This window comes from Xenia sp. Carnegie-2017, unplaced genomic scaffold (assembly GCF_021976095.1).
Source record: "Xenia sp. Carnegie-2017 unplaced genomic scaffold, XeniaSp_v1 HiC_scaffold_24, whole genome shotgun sequence".
Lineage (NCBI taxonomy): Eukaryota > Metazoa > Cnidaria > Anthozoa > Malacalcyonacea > Xeniidae > Xenia > Xenia sp. Carnegie-2017.
Window position 1 is genome coordinate 2,508,642 of NW_025813487.1, and position 27,124 is coordinate 2,535,765.

Consider the following 27,124-nt stretch of genomic DNA (forward strand, 5'->3'; position numbering starts at 1 on the left):
TAAGATGTTTCTTGGTTGTTTACAATTGTTACAAGTTAAAACTGTAGCTGTATATTGTACGTTGTATTATCATCAACATTATAATGACAAATTTCATCTTAAAAATTGAAAACAGAAAGTAAAGTTTTTCATTCTTCAATATTTTAATCAGAAAAATTTTACTCAAAATTATTTCCTAATTTCTTAATTCAAATGAACTTATGTCAAAATCGTAAAAGTTTTATTTATTTTCATCATAGTTATTGACATGACGTCATGATGTTTTACATACGGGAATTGCTGACAGTATATAACATTTTCTGTCTTTAAGGTCATGTACATAATAAACGTACAGAAATGATCTCTCATTTTCAACTAATGACCATAAAACCCAATGACATGACATGACATCATGATGGTGTTTTATAAATGTGAATTTTTAACATCATACAAAACTTGTTTCCACGATATTAACATGCGTAAGGTAAACTTTATTTACAGTTTTTGAAAGAATGTTCAAAGAAAGTCACTCTATAATTTAAACAAAATAAGGTTCATCTACAACAACAACATATTGTCAAATGACTCACAATGAATGAGTTGTGGACATTCTTTCATTTCTATGTAGTGAACGTTTAATATATAATAAAAATAACCAAATTATCTGACCATACATTTGTATTAAAAAGTAAACCATCAACATAAAGTTCGTTCAGAGATCAAAGGTTTCTCACTTTTGGTAATTTTGTCATGTAAAACAAGCGACCATCCTTACGACAATCAACATCTTTGTGTGATATTCTCAATTTCATCACAACTTTGACAATGTTACAGTGTTGAATTCTCCAAATATAAATTTAAAAGTTGACGGGAATCATAGGATGAAAAAGATCTTTACTTGACATAACAAGAAACTAATCTCTCTCTCTGTCCGTGATATTTTTACATAATTTAAAACTGACAGTTTTTCCACTGTTAAAACAAAGAATATGGACAATTTTTTCTGTAATATTTTTGAGTTCGTTGTTGATACCATAAATAACTGTCCTTTTGTGATATAAAGAACTTTTATGTTCGTTTTAAGTGATATGTAATGTTAGTTAAGTTAATATAACTAAAAAGGTTGAGTTAGTGGATTTATTCAGGAACATTGAGTTTTAAAATTTAATTTCGTATCCCCTATTATATTTGTGTTGAATGCATAGTTATAACAGGCTGTGAATATGTATCTTCAAATTTAGCGCATATTTCACCAATCTTTAAATCTACAGCAAACAGTATGCCAAAAGATTCACCAATGAAATATGATTTATGTACGATTGTGCTAGACCATAAAATTCATCGATACTATGCAAAATCGCACTCACGTCATTGTTTTATGCACATTAATTACATAAATGCCAGTTCTCTGGTAAAATAGTCGTCTTCAAAAGAATGCAATGACCGCTTGGTTACTATCACTTATAGAGCAATGGACATTACAACAAGTCCAGTTATCTGTTCCTGAACAAATTCTTCAATAAAAGACGTTATGGGTATTTCTGCAGTATGCCAAGGTTTCAAGTAAAGTTCATTGTTGTTATTTCCCCATTTCCATAATGTGTATTCGTTTTGTTTACAGTTAAAATAACAGAATTATCAGGTGATACAGCTGCTGCTTTCAATTCAAAACTGTCGACAGGAAGTCTTTTGTTGTATTGTATCTCACCCTTGGTAATTCTAACAACTTGAACAAAATCTTGTTCGTCAATACAAACTAAGACATCACCAAATGTTAAGATTTTCTTAGGTCTAAATCCAATGTTAACTTGCTTTGCTTGAGTAGAATCTACAACATTTTTAGATGAAGTTGATATCTTCATAAGAACCATTCCATATCCACAGTAAACCATCTGACCACCAACATCCTAATGCATTCTTCAGTTGCATTGGGACAGTTTGAATAATAGTGCAGCGTTCAATGCTCCAAATATGAATGTTGACGTGGTCACCAACAGCGAAAGCAGCAAAAAAGATCCATCCGGTGAAAAACAACAACATTTAATTTCAAATTTTTCAAAGATAAATGAAGGTCTCCAAAGATGATCAGTTTTGAAAATATTAAGTTTGGTAAAATACGGCACAACGTAAAGTTCCTTAAACGAGATGGGATGGACTTCGTTAAGTGTCCTATAAACACATGGACACTCAACATTTGGTAAACAAAACTCGATTTCTCCTTGATCGTTGTATTTTGTCAACTGAGTGATTTCAGAAAGCTTTCCATTTTGGTTTGTATGATAAAAAATACAATCACGATGATGGTGTGTTATCATTAAATGTGATGGTAGTGGGAAAATATTGATTGCCTTTGGGAATTGAAAAACATACGAAGTCTCGACGAATTCTGCAACAAAAAACTCTGAATATTTATCGGCGCATTGTAGTCAATCAACAACGCAGCGTCGATCAATTCTTTCAAAGTTAATGAACTCCATGCAGTGAACACTTCTTTAGAATAATTTCCATCAAATCTTGCTGTAATACAAACCAGAATCTAAGAAAGAGCAACGATTAACGACATCATCTGACTGTAAACATAATAACAAACGTCCATTGTTAACGTCCCACAACTTTACTTCAGTAGATCCATCACTAGTTACCAGTCTGTTTCCGGTAGGTGAAAAAGAGCAACAAAATATGTTTCCACGTACAAAAAGAAATTTGTGGGAGTTATACCGTATATTGTTTGGATAGAAGGCTATTGGAATGCAATTTTGGCATACTCGTCCCATTCCTTCAGCCTTGAATCATCAAGTACAGTGCCAAGAATATATCTTTCTGTAAATTCTGGAAGCTCAAAAATAGATATTTGACCATTTTCATATCCTACAGCAAGAAATTCTTCATTGGACGACACACAAAGAGATGTAACGTTAGCACGTAAGGAGACAGTCAAATGATGATGGTTTGTTAAATATGTTGAGTCTAAATCCTCAAACCAAACAAAATTTCCTTGTTTCAATAAATCCCTTGCCAATAATCTTTTTTCGTTACTGCCATGAATTCTGTTTGCAATAATTTGTAAAAAAATTAAGCTATCATCTTGCTTATATGAGTCATATTTCATTGTCAGTAACACCATAAGCAAATGAAATAGTTGTTCCTCAAGTACATCTTTTCTCAAGAAAGTTTGTAGTTCCTTGATGATTTCATGCAATTCAAACTTAATGGCAAACATGTCATTGCCTTCCACAACCATTAAATTCGCAAGAACCACTTTCACATCTACTGCCCAGCTAAAGTCAACATTTTCGCCACATTCTATCATATGGTGGACTCCATTCGTTAAAGCATATTTAATCATAGCAGTGTTCATCTGATCTTCAAAAATGTTCATCGACTTGATGTGTTTAAACACTTTCTCACAAGCATGCCATAAGAACTTATGTCCATTTTTTATATCAACTGTAAACTCATGCTCTTCATAACCATCTGATTTTAACCAATCAAATAGAGATTTGTGATACACGGTCAAATAATCATCGTAAACTGGCAAAATTTGAGATAGCACTTCATGTATTTTAATACGATCTTTAAACTTCATGTCATCAGAAAAACCTAAACATTGAAAAAGAAAAGACAAAGGCAAAATACTTTGATAAGTCACCAACACTTCAAGACATTCCGTAAAGTTTTTATCGGAAATAATGGTTTTGTGTGTTGATAAAATTATTCCTTTCAATAATTTATTTAATCTCTTGAATTGTTCTGTGTAAAATTTACCCAAACCAGTAGGAACCAATTTTTTAATATTCTCAACAGATATCTCAGTTTTTTCTTTTTTCAAACTCTGTTGTGCATGGTAAGCGTACAAAAATGACCCCTCGCATTTTTTAACCATTAACTCTAAAGCACCATAACTATCTTTTTTCGGCAAATCACTCAACATATGTCTCAAATACTTGTGCAGGTCATCTTCGTTGTTTTCATCACGAGTACGAGTTGTAATTTCCACAGGATTCATATCTTTCAACACCTTTTGAACAGGAAGTTCTGGACGACTGGTGATGAAGATTTTAATCCATTTAGGCAATCGGTCAAACTCTTCTGCAATCAATTCCAACAATTCACTTTTGCCATCAACTTGGCTTTCATCTAAGGCATCAATAACCAAAAGCATTGGTACATGATCTTCCAATGAATGCAATGGATTATTTAATAAAACAAGGAATGCATCGGTGATCGATTCTTTGGAATTGTTTCTCTGTAATTCTTCATTTAGTTTAGATTTGAAATCTGATAATGTATCACAGATGCTACTAGCCAATGATTCTATCAATATTCGAGGATTTCTATAATTTGATTTATTATATCTGCAGAAATGAGAAGCGGCAAGTTTGTTCTTTTAAGAATATCGTCGACACAACTCAGCAGCAAACACACTTTTACCAACACCAGGACCGGCAATCAAAATCATGACATTAGAAGCATCTTCACTTCTATCGTTAAACCAAGTGTCGAGTTTTTCAAATAACCATTGTCTAGTTCCTTCAAGGTATTTCTTGTTAAGATCTTTTATAAGACCGTTGAAATTACACTTTCCAAGCTTTTCGACGTCTGAATATGTTTTGTCCTGTAACATTTTTTTTACTCCTACTACATCAGCTTTCGTTTTCTTTACACCCTCTTTTATGCAAGTATAGTTTTTTAACATATCAATATATTTTACTTCATCAGGACTGAGTGGAGCTTTCTTCAATTCATCTATTTCAATTTGCTGAATACCCAGACCAACCAATGCTTTTGAGATTTCATCCCACAAGCGCTCAAACGTACCGTCATCTACACTAGTTGTGTTTATGTGGCCATACACTTTGTTTCGATAAAACTTTATTCTTGCAATATTTGCTGAGATTGAAGTATCTGAAGAGGAAGGAAGACTATCCCATCCACCATATGGCGCTGTTAGACCACATATGTTACGCAATAAGACGTAATAATTTTCTCCTGTAACATTTTTTTACTCCTGCTACATCAGCTTTTGTTTTCTTTACATCCTCATTTTAGTTTCTAACTTTTATTGCCATCTCTTGTTTCATCTCTACAACATTTCTTTCTATTACATTGACATTTTCTTTGATTTTTTCAGTGACATCGATTAACTGCTCTTCTGTTTTATACCATTCTTTTAACATTTAATTATAAGTTGCCTCATCGAGAGTGAGGGGAGCTTTCTTTAATTCATTTATTTCAATTTGTTGAATACCCAAACCAACCAATGCTTTTGAAATTTCCTGCCACAAGTTCTCAAATTCACTATCATCTACACTAGTTGTAGTTATGTGACCGTACACTTCGTTTCGATAAAACTTTATTCTTGCAATATTTGCTGAGTTTGAAGAATCTGAAGAGGAAGGAAGACTATCCCATCCTCTAAATGGCGCTTTTAGACCACATATATTTCGCAATAAGACAGTTAATAATGTGATGTCAAAGTTTTCAATATCAGGGTCACCAATTGACGGGTAAAGAAGATCCCATTGCTCATTCTTTATGACTTTAAATTTCAAAGATGTTAGTGTCTTCTTTGCAGAGGGATCTTTAAGTTTACCAGCTAAACTTGATGGCTTTAATAAAGATTGCAATGTTGTTTTTAAGGCTTGGGTTCCTTTAATGATTAAAAGTTTACTTAAACTAGATCCATTTTCTGCAATCTTTAATTTGTTAGGTGGCGAAGCCATTTTTTATTCTAGAAATGAGGGATGAGTTTGTGAAAAAAGGTATAATTTCTCAAAGGTTAGGTGATAGGATCAAACATCATGTACCAACTTCAATCAGAAATAGAACGATTCCATCAAGACAACAACCAAAACGTGATTGTAAGAAAAATAATTTAGTTTAATGTGACTCCGCGATAGGTAAACGTCGCTTCAATAACTCCCATTGTGCTGATTCTTTTTCCGACGACAATTTTAGAATTATTAAGAAATGCCGTTCATTCTTTTAAGTACGCGTCATGGAGGCTGTTTTGATTAAGTTAACTAATCTCGTCCTCTGCCGACAAAAGGATTATGTTTTCAATTTATCCTTGTTTTGAGAGTCATCTCCCCATTTGGAGATGACGTACATTATTTCTTGGCTTTACAAATATCGGTAGATTTTAAATTTTCATTTAGCAGACGTTGACATCTAAGGAGTGGTCTCCCAAAATGCATTATGTCGTTTAATTTCACTATTAAATTATTACTTTTACCATTCACAATGGTATTTGCGATCTTTAGAACGATTTTCAGATTTGTCACCACGACAAAGTCTCTATTTTATTAATTAGTTATTGATTTAAATACGCATGCGTCATTGATATGGTCATGTGACTGAATTTGAGAACATGCAGTCGTAAGCTATTAAAGCTTAGTATTTCGTTTGTATTCTATACGTTTTTGATAATAAATCGTTGAGTAATTAACAAATTTGATGATGCAAAAGCTTGAAGAATCCCTTATTACAAGTAAATACACATGCTAAGAGATTACAAGTATTGAATTTTCTCCGGTTTTGTGCATACGTGTGGACAGGTGGAAACGATTTAAATACGCTATGTGTGGTCGCAAATCTGTTCAGAAACGGAGGAATAATCTCCGTATTTTTTAAAAATATGTATACAAGTGAACATGGAATTAGTGCAATAAGGTCCTGTTGCAGGATTTCAAAATCCAATGCAGACAGCACAATCAGGGCCAATACGTCTGAGAGAAGGGTATGGGGTATACCCCAAATCTTGGACTCGTAGGCAAATAGCAGGAACTTTTCGGGCGATTTTTTTTTATTATGAAATAAAAATACAATCTGATGTACTGAGCGATATGACACAAAAAGTAATATTATCAAAATATTAAATTGTTCCATAGTTTCCCAAAGTACATCGTGTAAATTGCCGTAAATCCTTCTCCACATGTCTTCATTTCTCCACATTAAATTTACGAATCCAGTATATTCGTATCTCGTATCATTAGGTTAATTAGTCCGTGTTGTTACCCGTGTGAAATTTATTGTATCAAAGAATAGTTACTAGTATTCACTTGCAATAATTACGAACTCACATGTCATGCCTTGTTGAATAATATCTTTGAGAGGAATATATGGTCTATAGAGTACAAACGTAATTTAGGAAATATAATATAAACGATAGGTGAGATAAGCACGGTTACATAATGACAATTTGCTACATACATATCAACACTGGTTTAAATGTTTAAATACAAGCACAGTGCATCAAGTCTCATCACAGTGTAGTATTCTCTCAGACGATAGATATTTGATGTTTGCCAACTTCTGCGAAGCTTATGCTTGCGTAATGTCTCCAGCTGTTAAATTTCAACATAATAAAATAAAAAACAGAAAGGTTATGCGCACCAAACACAACGTTAGTTGTATTTACAAAATTTTGTTGTGCAAATCAATGAAATGAAATGGAAAATTTACTTTCCCAAAATCTTCCAATCACAGTGTCGTTAATATGACCTAAGCCTTTTACTTTCCATTCCAAGAACTTATTATACTCAGTTTTGTTGTTCATTAGAAACTTAAGTCGCTCCGCCAATTCTTTGGGAGACTTAAAATCTCTGACATTGATAATGGCATTTTTCAGATTTCCAGGCAAAAAATCATTAATTTTATCCGTGCTCATCACCACAGGTACTGCACCTGCGTTAAGTGCATTAAGAATTTTTTTATCAACATAGTAATCACAATCTTGGTTGAAAAACACAATAACAAACTTGTATAATTTTTCCAAATCTTGTTTTGCTTCTCTAAAATTTGGTGCCCAGCGTCCTACTATACCATCTTTATTATGTAAACATCCACCATAGGAATCGACATGAACATGTTCCGTGAGATGTCTTATATACGCTGTCCTGACAGCTTCGCAGTTGGAAAGAGTAGCAATAATTCCTCCCGTTTTTTTCTCAAACGGAACCGGTGGATCTAAATTTGGCTTTGTGAAGAGTGGGGTAGGAAAATCAGAATCAAGTCGATAGCTTCTCGACAATTGAAACTGTGACATAAAGTTGCCGTCAGAAAGTATAGGAGTATAAACAGGATTTTCCATACCCGTTAGGATCCAGGGAACATCTTTTGATGGAGGTAGAGGATATGGATCTCTTGAATGTACAATAAATCCTTTTGCTTCTTTAGCTCGCTGATGGTCTGATGTAACCTCACAGGCCACAGGACATTCGCCTTCTTTGTCACCTTTTGGCAAGTTTACTTCAAAGGATGCGGGTGAAGCACCAAAAAATTTACTCCAAAACAAAAGAACTATTTTACCTGTTCGCAATGGAGATGATGTTGTATTTATTGCAATGGTAGACGTTGTTTCGGACTTATAAGTAGCCACTGTTTTAGATTCATTAGTAGAAGTTGTTCCAATTTGATGAGTAGACGTTGTTTCAGGTTGACGAGTAGACGTTGTTTCAGATTTATTGGTAGGCGTTATTCCAGGTTGATGAGTAAACGTAGTTTCAGATGCAGGAGCATATTTTATCACAAACTCATTTTTGTAAAGATAGATGATCGTAGTAAAACCCACAACAAAAAAAACGATGGATATGCGGAACTGCATACTACATCCCTTATGAAATAAAGTGGCCATATTTACGTAAGCGAGAGTAGATCGAGATGTTCGTAAAACCTATATCTATCCAAGTTGAAACTGAAAAAGAAAATGTGATAACATGTTAGCAAGTTTTATATGTGACAAAATGTAACAAAAAGTTAAAGATATATTTCTGTCTTCAACAATGTCAAATTTTCATGAAATGTTGTTAATATCAATAAAACATTAATGAAATGGTCACTCGCTTACAACGCAATAAGCATCTTACATGATTTGACAAAACGTCTCCATTTTATAAACATGAGCATGCTATGTTTGCTACAATCTTTTCTTAAAATTAAACAGCCACGTGCATATATTATACATCTTATTACTAGCAAACAAGGTTTTTGGCTTGATGAAAGTTGACATTACCACTCACTTGTATGCTAATTAAATGGACGTACAATGTCATCATAATTGTCATGCACGTGAAAGCTTTAACGAAATTAAGTCGCCCATATTCGTTACGAAAATGTCGACTGAAGAAAGAAAAACTGGAAAGGCTTCGTGCTAGAAGAAGAGGACATCGCGGAGTGTGTACTAAACTCGAGAAAGAGTCAGTTGAATTGTTTCGAACTCTGAAATCTCCTGTAATCGGTACGTATTTCCAGCATCGCTCGCAGTAGGCAGCGTAGGATAGAGAGGCGCCGTCGACACCAGAGGTGAAGAAGGGGGCGCGAATGGCTCACACAAAGTCATACTGCTCCAATAGCAATGTCACTATCGAACCTACGGTAGAAGATGTTGAAGAAAACCCAATAATGGCCCCCGCGTCAATCTCTAATGCAGGGTTAAAAACTGTGAAAGCTGAAACCAGCCCGCGTGGCTTGCGCACTTCGAAAGTTGTCTTTTCGACATCATTCACTTTCAGCCGGACTGTCGCAACATCGTTTACAGCAGCCGCGATCCCCAAGCGAAGCACTCGACTCGAGCTGAGAACTGGGCCAAGCGTAGACCATACGCCGGCCCCCCTCTCCGCCTGCAGAGTAATACGCGCAGAAGGGCGTCCCACCATCGTCGCAGCTCTATCGGAACGATGATACTAAAGTCGCTTGGCGGCCTGAGCTTAGGTGAGAACAACCTCCAGCTGCGTACGGGTGGGGCAGTCCAAAGCGTATTCCCATATAGGGATCAAGCTCAGTGGATCTTGCGAACAAGGCCTCGAGCGTTCAATGTAGCAACACACTTGCTAGTGATGCGGCTCCCGTTAATGAGGAGCGCATTGATAAAGCCAGCCTCGCTAGTCATCTTGACTCTGACGCTTCCAGGCGTAAAATGACGACCATAATTTATAAATTTGATCTCGGGTGTTTTAGAGTAGGTGTCAAGCAAGGCCGCCAAATCACCGAACTTCTGTCCTGACCCTTGTACCGTAAGAGCATGCTGTCTGATCTCCTGCAAATTCCTCCTCATCAGGCGAAACTGAGGATGGCCGAAGTCAACTATGGCGATAGCGACCACCTCAAAGGGATACCTGCTGAGAAACTGTTGGTTTACTTTATTCGCAAGCACGCGATAGTCAGCCACGATGGCAACACGCATATCCTGATCCGCTTGAGGCTGCCTAAGATTGGCTTCAAACCCTTGAGGGTTTTCCGTAAACAATTGTACCAGCTGCGCACGCGAAGTGAAATAGTTGCTTTTGAAAGGCCTCGGAATCTTCTGGCACGCCAGAAAGCGGCCAAAGACGAGCAGCAGCAAGCGATCGAACTCCCCTCTTTACGAGTCTGGAGAAGGCGCGGTTGTAATGACCGCCAGGAGTTAGTTTTTCAAACGGAAATCAGCGACGCTGTCGCGAACTTGGCCTGTATCTTCAGAATAGTTGAGCAACCTGGATTTGACTGCGCTCAGGACTGACTCTTCATTGAGAAGCTCAGGGTTGCCCTTGAACAAGGCATAGAGCTCTTTTACGCTTGGGTGTTTTTTTTAAAATCAGCAAGCTCAACTTGGATGGGTTAGATCCTGCAAAGGAATGGGTTAGTATATACTGCAATGCTTTACACAGGAAGGAGATGAAATCCCGGTGGCGATTTGATGCTCCAGTTCCCTTTGCTTGGGCCCCATTCAGGAGATAAACCAAGACCTCCATAAAGGACTTATGTGCTCGGGTTGGTTTATGATAAACTGGAGGACCTCCATCCCCCGCGCTTTTGGGATGAGGAAGGCCGACAGATAACCATCCGCCATTCGCTCAAGTCGCAGTGGGAGACCATCGACGATCCGGACTCGAATATGTTCAATTTTCTTCAAGAATCTGGTGATATCCCTCCTGAACTACTTTCTCTAATTTTAATTCTTGGTCAGATTTTTCTCAATTAGAGAGGACTTAGCGCGTTTGATAATGTGCTCGGGGTGGTTCTCGATAAACTGGAGGACCGCCGCGCCTTTAGGATGAGGAAGGCCGATAGATAACCATCCGGCACTCGCTCAAGTCGCTATAGGAGACCATCGACGATCCGGACTCGAATATGTTCCTTTTTCTTCAAGACTTCTTTCTGTAATTCTTGGTCACGTTCGACTTATCCGTGAATCGGAAGAGATAGAGAAAGTTGTGTTAACCTTCATGTCCTTTATGTTGTCGAAGCTCTGGGAGAGGAAGAAGACGTTCAATTTCAGATGATGGCTATACATCGTAAAGAACTTATAGAGGCACTCCCTCTGTGTTCCACATTTGAGATTCATGACGCGGATGTCGTCGATGATGACGTAGGACTCCGGTTCTATTCTCGTATCCTCGAGCGATTCAGGCATGACGAAATAATGCTTCAAGACCGTGTTAGGTTGGATATATTGATCAGCGAAGGTGTTCGAAATGACGTACAGCCTTTTGGACGAACGTGAGGAAAGAGCCGTTTCATGAAGAAGCTCTTGCCCATATTCCTCTGACCCAAGAGCAAAACATTTTGCCCCCTATTTTTTGAGTAAAGGCAGAAGCTCGTCAAGACATTCTTTTTTGTGAAATTGAAGCCCGGGGATAGCGGAGTATTTGTCGTCACCAGTGCTAGTATCGCGCGCGATAACACTTGGAAGAACAGAAGGCGCGGGCACCTGTGATGGCGTCGGGACGACTGACCCGGGGGCGGGGAATGACAGCCGAAAATCTTTTTTAGAAAGATATGCACCGCTCTAAATGTTTAACGACTGGCCAATGTAGGCGCTCGTCGGGGTCGAGGACGCGGCCCGCAAGACCTGGGAGATGCTGTTGCTGATGGGCGAATGGAAACGTGAAGCCGCAGCGGGCGCCGATGCAAGGACATTGGGTGTCAAACTTGTGGCTGATGATTTCAACTTAGAAAGGCCCTCGATTTTGCACGATTCGCTGCTCTCTTGCCCGTGCTCTTTGCAGCATCCATGAGCATGCTCTTGAATTCATCCAAACCGCAATTCTTCTCTTGCTCCGTGGTCTTCCGTCGTGTCCCTGCTGTTCTTCTAGGCGCTGCGCGCTTCGACGCTCCTGTCTTCTGTCTTGTTGTCGACCTTGGCGCTGCGCGTGTTCTTCGAATTGTTCTCGTCGTCTTGTGAGTCTTTCCAGTCTAAATCTTTTTGCACCACCCGTCGATGCTCGCGGGATGGCACATATTCCACCCGGTAGTCGTCGGAGGGGTGAGACATGTTGCCGTTAAGAATACCCGCGCCAAAGGTACTGTCAACGACATTCTCCCCAGCGAGCTGAGCGCACCGAGGGCGAAAGGATCGCGGCATTCTCCGCGTAAAGGGCCATCCTGGTGGCGACTCTCAACAGCCTCCCGCTGTGCTCAGTATAAGGAATGGATTACCCGATCTCGAGCGTTGACATCGAACGCCTCCTAAAGGCCGAGCGAGACCAAAAACGGTTCGTTAGGGTCTGTAGCTGCGACAGCCTACCACATCTCCACAATGGGCAGTTTTGCATCAGCAACACGGACAACATCTACCCCCTCCATGATCCGGTCGAAGGGGGGCACCACCGGCTAACTGTTTGTTGTACTGGAACGCATGTGCTTGTCTTCAATAGCTTTGGACGTGCGCTCGCTGAAATTGAGGATACATATACAGAGCCCCAGCTGCGCAAGTATTTTCTGAAGGCCTTTAACAAGCGGGCCATGATTACGAATACGTTTGCAGTGTAGAGTCGAGAAACGGCTGTTCTGGCGGGGCGGTTGTTTATAGAAGAGGGTTCTGTAGAGGGGTTTTTAAAAAGATTAATTGGAATTTTCGGCGGAGACACTCTAACTAATGACCATTAGGTACTCGACTATATGCCTCTGACCACAGGCGGTGTTCCTGACGATTTCGAAGCTGAAGAGAAGTCGCCTACGACACGTAATGTCAAAGCTGTCGTTCCGACAAAGCATGGTCGCGTTTCTACGGACGGAAGCGTTGAGGAACGCCTCGCAGAGGTCTACTACAGTCCTGCAGGGTACTGGATGGGCCTTGCTGCTATCCCAAAGCTGGCTAAAGAGACTGGCGTCTGCGATGATGTGGCTCATGAATGGCTAACAAAACAGGCCATCTGGCTGATCTATTTGCCCGCACCAGCGCGAAGTGCTATTCCACGACCTAAGTTTGATATCAGCACCCCGAATGAGATCCACTAGGCCGATCTCTTTTTTCTGCTTCACGATCGAGTCGGAAGACGCACATTCAAATACGCATTGACGGTCTTCGACGTAGCAAGTCGGTATAAGGAGGCCCAGGCAATCACACACAATACAGCAACCCAGGTTGGGAAGGCGTTAGAGTCTTTTTATGCCCGTGGGCCTCTTCGATGGCCTTAAGTTTTACAAGTCGACCCTGGCTCGGAGTTCCGCGAGGCTGTGTAAAGTGATTTGACGGGGTAGGGTCGGAGTTCATAGGGATCAGGGGATCGTAGAAAGATTTAATCGAACTTTGGCGGAGCGATTGTTCGGTTATCAGTATAACCGCGAGCTGGCTGAGCCTGGAACTCGGAACAAAGAATGGGTATTAAAATTACCTGAGGTGAATAAAGCGCTCAATAATGAAACTACTCGTTTGACGGGCGAAAAGCCCTCCCTTGTGATTCGGAAGAAGAGCGTTAAGGCTAAACCCGTTGCGCTGGCGCTTCGTCCAGTTGGTTTCAAAGAGCAACGCTTGCCATCGGATGTTATGCTGCGGTATTTGTATGCGCCTGTTGACCTCGAAGGTGGCGAACGGCGTAGGGCGACCGATCCTATCTGGAGTGTGACCTAACACCAGGTCGAGCGGGCTGGAGTTGAGGGCAAGAAGCCCGTGTTGTATTTTTGAGCGATTGACCTAAGGGCACGTTTGTGCGCGAGGAGCTCCAAGTGGTGCCCTTTGGTACCGAAAAAGCGCCGGCTTAGATGATGGGATCCTGTCACGCTTTTTAACACCTTTGGCTTTCAGGATAGAGTACATTTTGGGCCTGAGTCCCAAAAACTCAGCGATAGGCGCCCCAGCGCACTCTTCCTTCCTTTTCCCAGCACCTTCTTGTTGGCTGTGCTGAACAGCGGATGCATATTTATGTCAGTGAGTAGCTCGAGCTCCACCCCCGTGTGCTTGAGGAGAGCGTCCCAGCTTAAGCCCGGGCTCGTATAATAAGGGGCTGGGCCTAGCTTGTATTGCTCGAGGCACAGTTTTCGGAAGTTCTCGAAGACGTCGGTGAGGAGGAGAACATCAGTCCGAAGGTAGAGGTCGTGGTAGTCGCCGAAGGTTGTGCAGCCGAAGGCGTCCCAGACCATTTTTCTGTGGGCATAGTCGTCATCGGTAATGCCTTTAACGGACAGTTTGCTGTAGAAAGCCTCCTTCGGTGGGAGGGACCCCTCGTCAAATGTGGACCAGCCGTCTATATATTCATAGGGGTAGATCCCCTTGCTGAGCAGGAGGGTACGCCTCGTAGGGTTCGGCTCTAAGTCTGCTGTGATGCGCATGTCTTGCGGATTGCTGGCTTCCACCAGTTTATCCAGACATCAGAGCATCAACTGGGCGCTGTCGATAAATCGAAGCTGGCCGATACTGAACGAGATGTATTTCACAGCATTGTTGGGGATGCAGGTGACCTTCCCTTCAGTCTTTGCGATAGTCTGCATGATGAGATGGCTGTCGTAGCCTCGCAGGTTGTGAAAGACAATCGGTATGGTTGTCGTCTTCGAACTGAGCTGCAACTTGAGGTTGCACTCACTTTGGGCCGCACCTTGGTACTTGCCAGTAATGTGGCAGTGGTCTCGCATAGAATCGCCTTCGATGGGCTTGCTGCAAAAGTGGCAGTTTGTGGCTTTCTTGTGGCTCCCCCAGTCCTTTCCTGTCATGTTTATAGGCTCAGGGTTAGCCAACACTGTCTTGATCTTACGCTCTTCTTCTTGGATCGCATCCAGGAAATGCTTGGTCCCGTCAGGCCCTCGGTAAAGCTGCGGCGGCTGCGTTTCCCCGTCGGAACGAACGACTATAGGCTGGGTGCCGCTCTTTTCAGGATTAAGCGCGGGGCCCTCGATTTCGCAGACCAGACTCTCAAAGTCGGCGTAGATTATGAAGGGCGCTTTTAGCTGCTGGTGGTAGTTCTCAAAGGTGATTTTATCGTTTTTTCCGTGAGTTGGCATTCTGATGGCAACCGCAGCCTGGTTGATGCCTCGACATTCAGGCTTATAGTCTTCAAGCAAATCCTGTCTGGTGAAGCCGTGAAGGCAACGTTCACAGAAGTGCAGCCGGTGGCTATCCTTTGATTACCGGTTGGGAAGGCAGTTGAAGTCCTTGATCCAAGTGTAGTGGTGTTTCTCATGATTTTTCGAATCCGAGACGAGGAAGAGATTCAAAATCTTGTGAGCTCTCTCTACTTTGCTCACACGGCAAGGAACGACGCCGCCTTCCCAACCATTCACGTTGATAGCAAGGTCGTTCTGACGCTCTACTCGTTCGAGCTGGGAGAGCGGTGTGGGTGCGCTCACCCCCACAAAGTCAAGGCCGTCTTCAGTGGGATACTTGCCCGGTTGTTGCGGGTCTTTAGCTGCAGGAAACAGCCCTGCCCTTAGAGACCAGCGGGGGTGGTCGTCGTCTTTGTTTTTCACGTTGACGATCGCCTTCTTTTTCTTGACCGCGGTGGGGAAAAGAAGGTATGAGCCTTCGCATAAAGGCTGGTAGTGAGCGATGTCAAGCCAGAGTGTTTTGACACGATCCACTATCTACCAGACCCTTCCCGAGTGAATTTTCCAATCTCTCATGGATAGTTTGGAAAGCTTCATGTGGGGGTTGCGGAATCTCATGCGCCTGTAGCAGCGTGATCTGCTTTGTCCGGAACACTGGTGCTTGAACCACTTCAGTACCATTTACTTCATCCTTCCGAAGCTCAACCTTTACCGCCAACTGGAACTTAACTTCTCGTAGAGCTAATGGCTCCTCGACAAGTTTGTGTTCGATGTGGGGCTGGGCGCTTTTGATGAAAGCCATCAAGTCGCGTTCGGGGGGGTGCCCCTTCGGCACCTGTATTTTCCAGGCTCTCAGATGATAGTTGAAGGTTTTATCCCACTTAAGTTCCGTGGCTGATGGGAGGGAGGAGCCATTGTGGGGCGTTGTGGTCTGCGCCTCAATGACATTTCAGCCAGAAGCTCATCGAAGTGTGCATCAATTTCATCATCGGTCGACTTGACGGGGCTGCGCTCGCACGGTTTGGAGATTGGCGGAGTGACATTTCTTGGCGTGGGTGTTGAGGCAGCGGGCGGTTGAAGAGCCTTAAGAGAAGCGTTTAGCGCGTGTCCGCTGATTACACCTTGGTCATGCAGTTGCAGAAGTTTATTGACAGTATCCATCTCGAGTATCGCAAATTTCGTTAGTATGCGTTAGGGAAGATATTTTTCTAAATCAAAATTAATTCTAAATGTCGACATTAATCCGGCGAGCACGCTAGCAAACGTTTTTCTTGCTTGTTTCTGTTTATAAACAAACATATGCTGCACCTTATTCGCACCACAGGCTTTACAAAGGATAGTTTCTGCCTGTGTTACGACCCCACACTTACGACATGGTTGTGGAAGTCGCCCGCCTTTCCTTAACCACCTCATATAAAATCCGCAGTATTCACCCATGCATCTTCGTCCACATGTGGTGAGCTTTATTAACCACGCACACTTGTTCTTGCTCTGCCTCATGGCTTTCGAATGTTTGGATATACAATATGTGAGAATTTATTTCTAAATAAATAATAGACCCCCGACGGGCGCCTGCGCGGGCACTGGGGATGGGCCGCCCGTCGTTGGCTCCTGCCGTTGTCCTGAGTTTGGTCCTTGATTATCCGGTGCGATTTTTGTGCCGACCTATGTGCTTATTGTGTGCTTACTATGTATGTGAACCACGTACCCGAGCTAGGGCTGGGGCGCTTAGATTTGTGTATACTCCTTCTCAAACTGCGAAGTGCCCCAGGACCGGTGCGATTTTTTGTCGGGACACATGTATACACAGTACTTCGTACTGTGTAAGAGAACTAGGGCTGGGGCGCTTAGATTTGGGTATGCAGACTGTCAGGGGGTGAAGTGCGCCAGAACCGGTGGTCTCTATACTACTCATTATGACATAGCATCTGTAAAATGTCAACCGCATCACTGACTCAGAATTATTTATTATCAAACCTTTTCTTCGTGTAAAAGCCGCAATTTTTATAGTGGATAATTTGAAACAAAAATGAAACCTACTTTCCAGTCGTGGTATTAAATATAGCTTTAAAAGTCACATATAAAATCATTCAAACGATTTTCATTTGGAATGGAAATAAACATTGATTTGTTTATAGTCATACTTCATACTACGCAATGCTTTGGTATCAAATTCGCTAAGTTAGAAATGTAAATACAAAATCTCGGTTAACTTACGTAAAATTACCTTCGTTTTAAAAATAAGACTTCATATACGACGATCGTGTGGACAAAATTATGCTTGCTTTAGTTCTTTACATGTTACGTACCTAACAAAAGATGAGAAATTTAATATAAAAAACGCGACTACATATCAGTTAAAAAATGGTGATCATAATTAATTCATACATTATTGAAAAATCAACTTTTTATCCATATGAGTTTTGTTACATAAACACATTTAAATAACGAACGAAGATGAAGAGTTAGTCAGGATCTCCTTTAACAAACAGTATTATTCTATAACTAAGTATACATCACTGACAAAAACAAGTGTTATAGAAATAAAAATACATAAATAAGAACCTCATGCAGAGTACATGATAACATTGAGATTAGTCAAATTCCAAAGGACTGCTGCTATATCTTAGAAAGTTTCACAAGTTTTAACTCGTGAATAGAGAATCACCTATCTAAGACAGGTATGGAATGTCAATGATTACGACACAATTTTTGATACTCTAAATGAATTTTCATTTCATAAGTCAGTTCTTATTATAAAAAACCTTTGTTATTGAATAAACCATTGTAAATTATGAATAAATGGCAAACATCAACTGCACGCAATTATAATTTATAAAAAAAATTTAGCGTCCTTAGTGTAGAAAATACAACCATGCTATTCTTCCTTTGCGCTTAAAGCTTTAACTCTTTTTAATGACTTAAAATCATTTTACGCCTCGCTGAATCGCTGTTACAGGGTTCATGTGAACAGGCTGTTAGTTTACTGGCTGCCGTTTGCCATATTGTCAATCCTAATTTTCACACAATGAAATTTAAAGGCTGCCAATAGGGTAATCACATGCGTAATAAGATATGCGTGGCACGAAAAATTCAATGGAGTGGCACCACTAGAATATTGGTTACTTTATGTAAACTTTATATTTGACTTGAGATGGTACATAGTAATTTTCTCAGTAAATATTGATGTTATGCAAAGTTTTTCCTCCCATGTCCACCCCTAAAGTGAACCTTCTAAACATGTCAAGAACTTCAGAAAAGTCATTTCTTTTTGTTTTTGAAAGTTAAAACTATGTTGACATTGCAATTTTAGTGGGGTGTCCATTTTAGGATTTTCGTCCTTGATTGAAGAATTGGCACATGTATCATGTTGTTTGTCGTGGTCATTTTACAACTTCAAGTTGAAATTACTTCTGGCAAACGAAGTGCATACAAACTCTTATACAAGTAGTTCTTGACCACTAACTCATTCATTAGTAATTGATCATGCGGCGTGCATAAATTAAACATTTGTTACTTTTTCAAAACTTTACGTTACTAACGTTACTAACATCCATCTCATTGTTGCTAATACGTAACCGTGAGTTAGCATTGGTTAGTAACAAAGTTTTGCACTACGAGTCTACGACAAAGACACACTATGTTTCACCAATACCAATTTAAAGTCTAATCTCTAACGATAGAGTATCACGTTTTCAAACTTCCTTCCATATTTGCTAAATTTCAACATGCTACGGTCATTTACTGCATAAAAACAACAGCTTCCATTACTTAACTTTATAAAAGGTTATTTTATGCATGCACAGAAGCACAACACAAACAGAAATACACGAACGTAACCAGAAGTAAACTATTTTGAGTTTACTCCATAAATTCCATAGCACTTCTAATTCAAGTAGTGTTCTTTTAAATAAGTTGAAACTGTACGTGTTGCGTTGACGCAGGAATGTTGTTAATGAAGATCGTATCAGACAATATATTTTACGAGAACTCAATGAATGCGGTATTATGCTTGGATATAGAGGTATTTGGAGGCTTTTGCAATCTAAGTATAACGTGCTAGTACGTTATTTGACTTTTCAAACAATGCTCAAAGAAATTGACCTTGAAGCAACGAGACCTCGACGAGCAAACAGACTAATAAGAAGAAAGTATTTGAATCCACGCCCTAAATACACCTGGTAAGATAAACTGAAGCCGACGGGTAAGATAAACTGAAGCCGTATGGCTTTGCATTTTCACGGACACATTGACGGCTTTATATATATATTTATCGGCTGTCGGATAATTATAATAAATAAAATTACGCCAAAGGACATCGTGTCGTGGTGAATTGTGCGTGAGAAATTTAGTTACATCAACTCATTTTCTAAAGATGATTGACTTCTAGGCAATGATGTGGAAACTTGGACAGGACTTGTTTTTATAAAGATATGATAACAAAAAGCTCTATCACAAACTTATGGAGGGTGATCTCCCCAAAATTAATTGCTATATTTTCAATTACTAATTCGCATTTTCTCCTATGCAATGTGCATTTTGTCTTGATCATATTCCATTCTGGAATTTCATAATCGAATTTTTTTCCTGTACAATTTCTGTTAAAACTCATTTTGTTGTTGAACATTCCATTATGATGACGTAACATTATTAGTGATTCGCAAAACACCAAATTTTACTCAATCACATTATAATTTGTTTATAATTTATTTTCTTTGTGCGTTAATAATGAAAACAAAATAAACCAGTTGTTTTACCTACAAGTCTACAACCCTAAAACATGGCAGACAGGTTATACTTTGTAAGAATCCTTCGCAACTCGATTTTGGGTTGTATTGCTGACCTCGAAGGAAGTCCAGATCGGGATTTTTGCGTTTTTCGTATTGATTCTCTTTACCATACTACGTTGCTATTTGCTGAAGTATTCGAGCTTGAAGAGGCTGTTCTGCAGTTAATCTCAAACGCAAAAGAACTTTTAAATGTCGATGTTCATCATGATATTAATCCATCTTCTTCATTGAACAGCCTTCAAGTTTTCAATAGTTTCCCATACTTGCCATGGCACAGAACCTATTGTTGAGTTGAAATAATCTCTAAAACAGTCTCTGATATTTTTTGATGGCATTGAATAGTTATTGGATCAAATATGTGTTACATCCTGAATTCCGCCATTATTGACATTCTCTCTTCTCCACCCATCTAGTTTAAGTGAGCCATTGCAGTCACGGTCAATAAAGTCAGGTGGACAATATGGATTACTTGGAATACAACTGTCAGCCATAAGGTAGTTATGAAGAGCTACAATTGCTTTTGTAGCTTGCACTGCAACGTCAACATCTGCCGTAATTGCTCGTCTGAAAAGTCTGAATCGTGAGGTGGCAATGCCAAAGGCATTTTCTACAATTCTTCTTGCACGGGAGAACCAGTAATTTGCAATTCTCTCGGGGATCTGGATCTCTACCTCGGATAGGGTTTTATTAAATAATTTTTAAAAGGGAAAGCAACGTCTCCAACAAACACAAATGATACACTAATATTGGTCCCAGGTAGCAGTCTTGAGTGTGGAAGGTTTCATTTGATCTGTTCCATAGCAATACCAAGTTGGCTACTTGAAAAACGCTACCGTCACTTAGACGTCCATAGTCGCCTACATCAACTATCGTAAATTGATATTTTTTTTTCACAAATGCCATCAGGACAACACTGTGGAACTTCTTGTAGTTAAAAAACATAGATCCTGCTCGTGAAGGACACTAGATAATGATATGCTTACCGTCAATCGCTGCAACGCAGTTCGGGAAATTCCACCTTCTTTCAAAGTCTTGACTTATATCTAGCCATTCTTTAGACGAACTCGGAACAGATAAAAAAACATTTTCTGCCATAACAATCCACAAAGCTTTACAAGTCTCCCCTATAATTCGTCCCGCAACAGTATCACTTACACGGTAACTTGCTGCAATAGTTCTAAAGGCGTCTCCAAATATTTTAAAGTGACGCAAAGCCTTTCTGCAGGTCCAATAGCTTCTTTTCTTGCATGCCAGCGTGTTATTTTTGGTGCAACCAAGGTCAGTAATTCTTCAAACTTGAAAAGAGTCATACGAAACAAACGAAAAAAAATTCTTTGTCATATAGCATAGCTTCTTCAACTAGAGTATGGTATTCTCCTTTTTTTTTCCTTTTTTGTAATATATTCCTTACCCAAAATCTTTTCTTGTATTTTTGTTTTCTTAATCTTCGTCTTAAAAGAATTAGCAGAAAAAGTCGTCGTCGATTATTTAGAACCGCCATGTTTTGCTTAAATTTCCCGCCATCTCTGGCGAAAATAATGGAAATAAAATCCAGCGGGCGGCCAACGCTCTCATAAAACAGATTTCACACTCGTGGGAGAAGCGACCGTAATGAAAAACTGTCTTTAAAGGCCATTACTTGTGCGAGCAATAACTACGAAACGAAAGTGAATTGAGATAACATCTGGCCACAAGAGAGTCATAAAACGATGCTACACACATTATGTGTGTCCGCCTAAAAGTTTGTCAATCTCGAGTTCTTTAACGTAGACCGCATGGAGTAGTTATATTATGATGCATTTCACTACATATGGCCCTTAGAAGGTTAAGTACAAGTTTCGGTTGATAGAAAATATATAACACTAACAGGGACCTTTTATGACTCACATCACAGCAGTTTTTCTCAAGAAATCCCATGTCTAAAAATAGTGACATTTAAAACGGTGCGAATCTTATCCTGTGAGAATAGACGAACTTAGTAGCTATCATAAGAGCAACAAGAATCACTTTTGCAATACCGCCAGTATATTTTTGAACGCTTTGTTACTCATTTTATCAGACATCAGAAACCAAACAATTAAAAAGATTTGTTCTTTGAACAAACTTCTCTACTTATATATGGCAAAATTTGTTTAAATCAGGCATACCTGTGTCGAGAGGAGTGAAGAGCTTGTTCAAATCAGAAATTTGCCAATATATCGTAAAAATTCTCGAGAAAGGTGATGCTATCTGTTTCAATGCGATTGCTTTTAGAATTTGTGAAGCTCCTTATCGTAGCAGACGTAGAGTCGCAGCCAAACACTGGAGGTTGCTAAGATAGAAAGAATGTTGATGAAATTGAACGAATCTTATTTGTTGGCAAATAATTAGTTATGCTACCACCAACTGTTGCTACCATGCAAGAATTTTTTTTAATTTAAAACAGTGAATTTCAGTAAATGGGCAGCGGTTTTTACATTTGTAGTTCACCCATTTGATCTAAGCTCTCGAATTTATGTCCTCTCTAATAGTCTGCAAGTGATGAATGTCAAGTTAAGATAAAACTTTTACATAGATAAATTATTCGTAATGTTAGGATCACTACATGCGGTCGTTTCCACAAGAACTAGCTATCGCAAGCCTGAAAATTCATCTAAAAATCTTATATTCTATAATAAGAAATTACGTCAACATGGTTTCCATCTTAGTTTTCAGTGTGTTCTCCTCGAAACACTCCTTATTCATTTCACTTTAATATAATAGTGGAAGAAATAAATCAAGTTCGTATTCTTTTCTTCCCCGAATGACAACTGACAACTCAATTTGCATTATATAAAATAAAAACAATAAAACGCCTGCGTTGATTGGTTGATAGCTGAGCCTCATCAATTAAATCCATCAAAGAGTATTTGCTAATCAATCATGAATACATGTTATAGGAAATATTAAAACCTTTGCTTTGAATTTATTTTTTTTACATTATTGTTATTTTATATAAGAAATGTAAAGATGTTTTTGCCTGATCTTCTTTCGAGTACTCCCAAAGGTCTCCTCGGTTTTAATATTTCCACAATAAACATCTTTTATTTCTTAATTGAACATCGGCAAATCTTGCAAAGTACACCAAGCGGAAACATTTGTTTCCTTCATAGAAACTTACGTCAATTTGAAACCTCCACAGCAGCAAACGTGACTATGGCACTTTAATAAGTTGCCACAAAATGAAAATTTTGCTAATTGAATCGTGTTTTTATTGAATAGTGAACACAAAAGGTCTGTCCATAAGCTAAGAGAGGACGAAAAAGTTAGTGTGGCTAAAACCTGTGCCATTTTTATCGAATACAAACACTAAATATGTTGGTACTAGCAGCTCCAACTCTTAAGACATAAATGACCTGAATATGGAGCCTAAGAGTTTGGACAACTATATATATGATAAAATGGTGGAAAGAGACATAAAACTGATTGGAACCAAAAAGTTAATAATAACCATAATCCGTAAAAGGCATCTTGTAACCTCAAATAGTGTAACCTAGTGTAACTCATAATGTAACCACAAAGTTATAAAACAAATAATTACGCAGCAATATTTTGGTTCTATTTAAAAACATCATCAGAAAAAATGACATAGTTAGAAGTTGCCAGTTAATTGTACATATATATACATAGTTTTTATATAAACAAAGTGTATATACAATGTGCCATCACGGCTATCACCATATTAAAATGGTGACTCCTGCACTTGGGATACAGGACGTACGGTTTGTATATATATATATATATATATATATATACAGGTGTTCAGTTACAATAGGAGAAAATTTAGGGGCTGTTTACATGATCCCGGTAGCCGGATTCAGCCAAGCGTTAAATGATTTTGGCAAATGGAAAAGATTTAATACTTATCATCAGATGAATGTTCTTCAGCACTTTGACAGTTCCCCTCCAGGTTTTATAGAACTCAATGGTCTACAACCCTAAAACATGGCAGACAGGTTACACTTTGTAAGACTCCTTCGCAACTCTATTTTGGGTTGTAATGCTGACCTCGAATTAAGTCCAGATCGGGATTTTTGCGTTTTTCGTATTGATTCCCTTTACCATACTACGTTGCGATTTACTGAAGTGTTCGAGCTTGAAGAGGCTGTTCTGCAGTTAATCTCAAACGCAAAAGAACTTTTAAATGTCGATGTTCATCATGATATTAATCTATCTTCTTCATTGTACTGCCTCAAGTTTTCATATGATTCCGGATTGAATTCATTGGAATCTCCACTGAGCAATTTAAGCATTTCTCTGTTTGTCCAATAGATATATCCTAGCAGAAACAATGTATCTCCAATATGGCGACTAGACGTGTTTCGTGTAGTTACATCTCAGTTTTATTTATTTTGATTTGGTGTTTAATTTTTAAAGATATTTTTATTCATCAAATACTGGATAACAGTAGTGATCGTTGTTTAAACTATTTTTATGTGGCAAAATCGCATTCTCAAACCTGTTTTATAAATATGAAGAATAAAGTGTCGCTCCTTACGCCGAACAAATCAAGTAAATCAAGTAACTTTCAATTTGGCTGTGCAATTGTGGTGATGTCTAAACAAGCAATGGCGTCTGTAATATTATCTTTGCTTCATCGCTATTTATTACTGGCATTGGATGGCGACATTCATTTAAATCCAGGTCCGGTTCCTGCAGAAAATCTTGTGTCTTCCCCGCAAGGAAATAGTTGTTTTAGTGTACCAAGTCGTGGCCTTCGGATAGGCCAATGGAATATAAACGGTTTGAATGAAACAAAGTTTGAACAAGTGCAAATTGAAATCCTTGGCCATGACTATAACGAGAAACGTCTGGATATTTTGATTATAAATAAAACGTTTTTGAATATACAAACCTCTACTGAATTGTTTAATATACCTGGCTTTGACTTATATATAAGGAATCGGAATAGTACTTCGAAAACTTTCAATGGTGGTGGTATTGCTATATATGTTAATCGTGATTTAATTGCTAAAAGAGGACATGACTTGGAAACAATCAAGTTGGAAGTTTTATGGATGGAATTGTGCCCATTTAAGTCGAAGAGAAGTCTCATTATAGGTGGCATTTATCGTCCACCAAACTCCGACAAAAATTACGATGTTCGATTGGGTATGAATATCGAAAATGCTTCCATGCAAGGTAAAGAAACGTTAATCCTTGGGGACTTTAATATCGATTATCTTGACACTTATTCCAAGCATCATCGCTTGGTTAAGTGTTTGTTATCCTTATCTTTTCAACAACATATTATCGATGCTACATGTCCAATCAGTGGTAAAGTACTCGATCATATTTGGTCAAATAGACCCGAATTTTTATCTCATTGCTCGACTGCTGATATCTTTATTTCTGATCATTTATCTGTATGTTGCTTGCGTCGTTTTAAAAAAATTTGTGGGAAATTTATGCAAACGCATACTGTTATGGCTTATCGCGATATGAAAAACTTTGATAAAGAAAAGTTTCGGAGTTCTTTGCAAAATGTTCCTTGGGATACATCATTTATCTTCGATGATATTGAGGACATTGTAATTATGTGGTACTCTCTCTTCAATAATATACTTGATCAACATGCCCCATTAATTTCTAAGCGCATTAAAAAGGTGAATAAGCCTAAATGGCTTACTGATGATATATCTTCAATGATGAGAAAAAGAGATATGCTTCTCAAAAAAGCGAAATCCTCTCGTTCCCATGAAGACTGGGAGTCAATTAGAAAAATTAGAAATAAAATCAATCATTCAGTATTTAAAGCCAAACAAGTCTATTTCAAGTCATCTCTTATTGAAAATCGTAAAAATCCTAAGAAGCTTTGGAAAATACTCAAATCTCTTTCTGGTGATACAAATGATCCCGTTCAAGTGAAGGAATTTATTTAATGGATCTCTTTTCCATCATAACAAAGAAATTGCTGAAGCGTTTAATCTGCACTTTGCAAATGTGGCTTCTAATCTTTTAGATGATACCACTGTTATAAATGATAACGATTTTTTATCTTTTGGCAATTTGAGTTTAGATATTCCTGAAATAAGTGCTGAGCAGGTTATTCAAATAATTCAAGATATTCCCTCATCAAAAGCAAATGGTCCAGACAATATTAGTGTAAAGATCTTGAAGACTGCTGCCCCAATTATTTCATCGTCGTTTTCAAAGCTTTTCAATCATTGTATTACTTCGTGTCAATTTCCACAGTCATAGAAAACAGCCAAAGTTTTTCCCCTGTTTAAAAATGGAAATTCTACAGATCCAGATAATTATCGACCTATTTCTACGCTACCAATAATTTCCAAAGTTCTTGAACGTCATGTATATAATTGTTTGGTTCGCGAATTTCAATCCAACGACATGTTTTATGTTCTTCAATCTGGCTTTAGGAATGGCTATTCTACTGAAACGGCTCTTATTAAAATTGTTGATCAGATATTATCTGATCTTGATAATGACAATCCTAGTGGCTTGCTGTTTGGTGATTTTAAAAAAGCATTTGATATGGTGAATCATAAACTACTTTTGGGTAAACTTAAAGCCTGTGGTCTTAGCACTGATTCCATCAAATGGTTCAACTCATATTTGTCAAACAGGTATCAATACGTGTCAGTGAATGGCGTCTCCTCTACTACAACTATTATTGATCGTGGTATACCACAGGGTTCAGTCTTGGGCCCCCTGTTGTTTATCATATTTATTAATGATTTGCCTAAATCGATAAAAAACGCCTCAACGAATATTTTTGCTGACGATACCACTCTTATTAAATCTAATCATTACTCAGATGTTTCCTCTATTGAACGCATATTACAAGAGGATACAACTAATTTGAACTCGTGGGCAAATAAAAATTTAATGGTGCTTAACTCTACAAAATCAAAAACTATGCTTATCACTAGTAAAAGAATTGCAAAGAAACTGGTAAATTCATCTACATTATTGTGTGTTAATATTAATGGGAATATGTTAGAGCAGGTTTCCCACCAGAAGCTTCTGGGAATAATTTTAGATAAAGACCTAAGTTTTTCAAATCATATTGATAAGCTATGTTCCAAATTAGCTAAACGAATTGGCCATTTTAAAAAGTTAAGATATTATCTACCATTGGA

General features: G+C 38.7%; 1 protein-coding gene and 2 long non-coding RNA genes across 4 annotated transcripts; 1 reads left to right on the forward strand and 2 right to left on the reverse strand.

Moving 5' to 3' along the window:
• Window positions 1-780: 780 nt before the first annotated feature.
• LOC124451581 lies at window positions 781-25,998 on the forward strand. Of its 2 annotated transcripts, none has more exons than XR_006950549.1 (3): window positions 781-912; window positions 14,492-14,497; window positions 25,987-25,998. It is a non-coding gene; the product is annotated as an uncharacterized LOC124451581 (long non-coding RNA). The 2 variants fall into 2 exon arrangements; XR_006950550.1 differs by lacking the exons at window positions 781-912; window positions 14,492-14,497 and adding exons at window positions 1,311-1,390; window positions 15,502-15,503.
• LOC124451527 (alpha-(1,3)-fucosyltransferase 11-like) lies at window positions 6,767-8,670 on the reverse strand. Its single transcript, XM_047002184.1, has one exon. The coding sequence runs from the start codon at window positions 8,612-8,614 to the stop codon at window positions 7,418-7,420; it is 1,197 nt and encodes a 398-aa protein (XP_046858140.1). The 5' UTR covers window positions 8,615-8,670; the 3' UTR covers window positions 6,767-7,417.
• LOC124451582 lies at window positions 17,321-22,313 on the reverse strand. Its single transcript, XR_006950551.1, has 2 exons — window positions 22,154-22,313; window positions 17,321-17,525 (listed from the first exon to the last, which is right to left on the reverse strand). It is a non-coding gene; the product is annotated as an uncharacterized LOC124451582 (long non-coding RNA).
• Window positions 25,999-27,124: the final 1,126 nt, after the last annotated feature.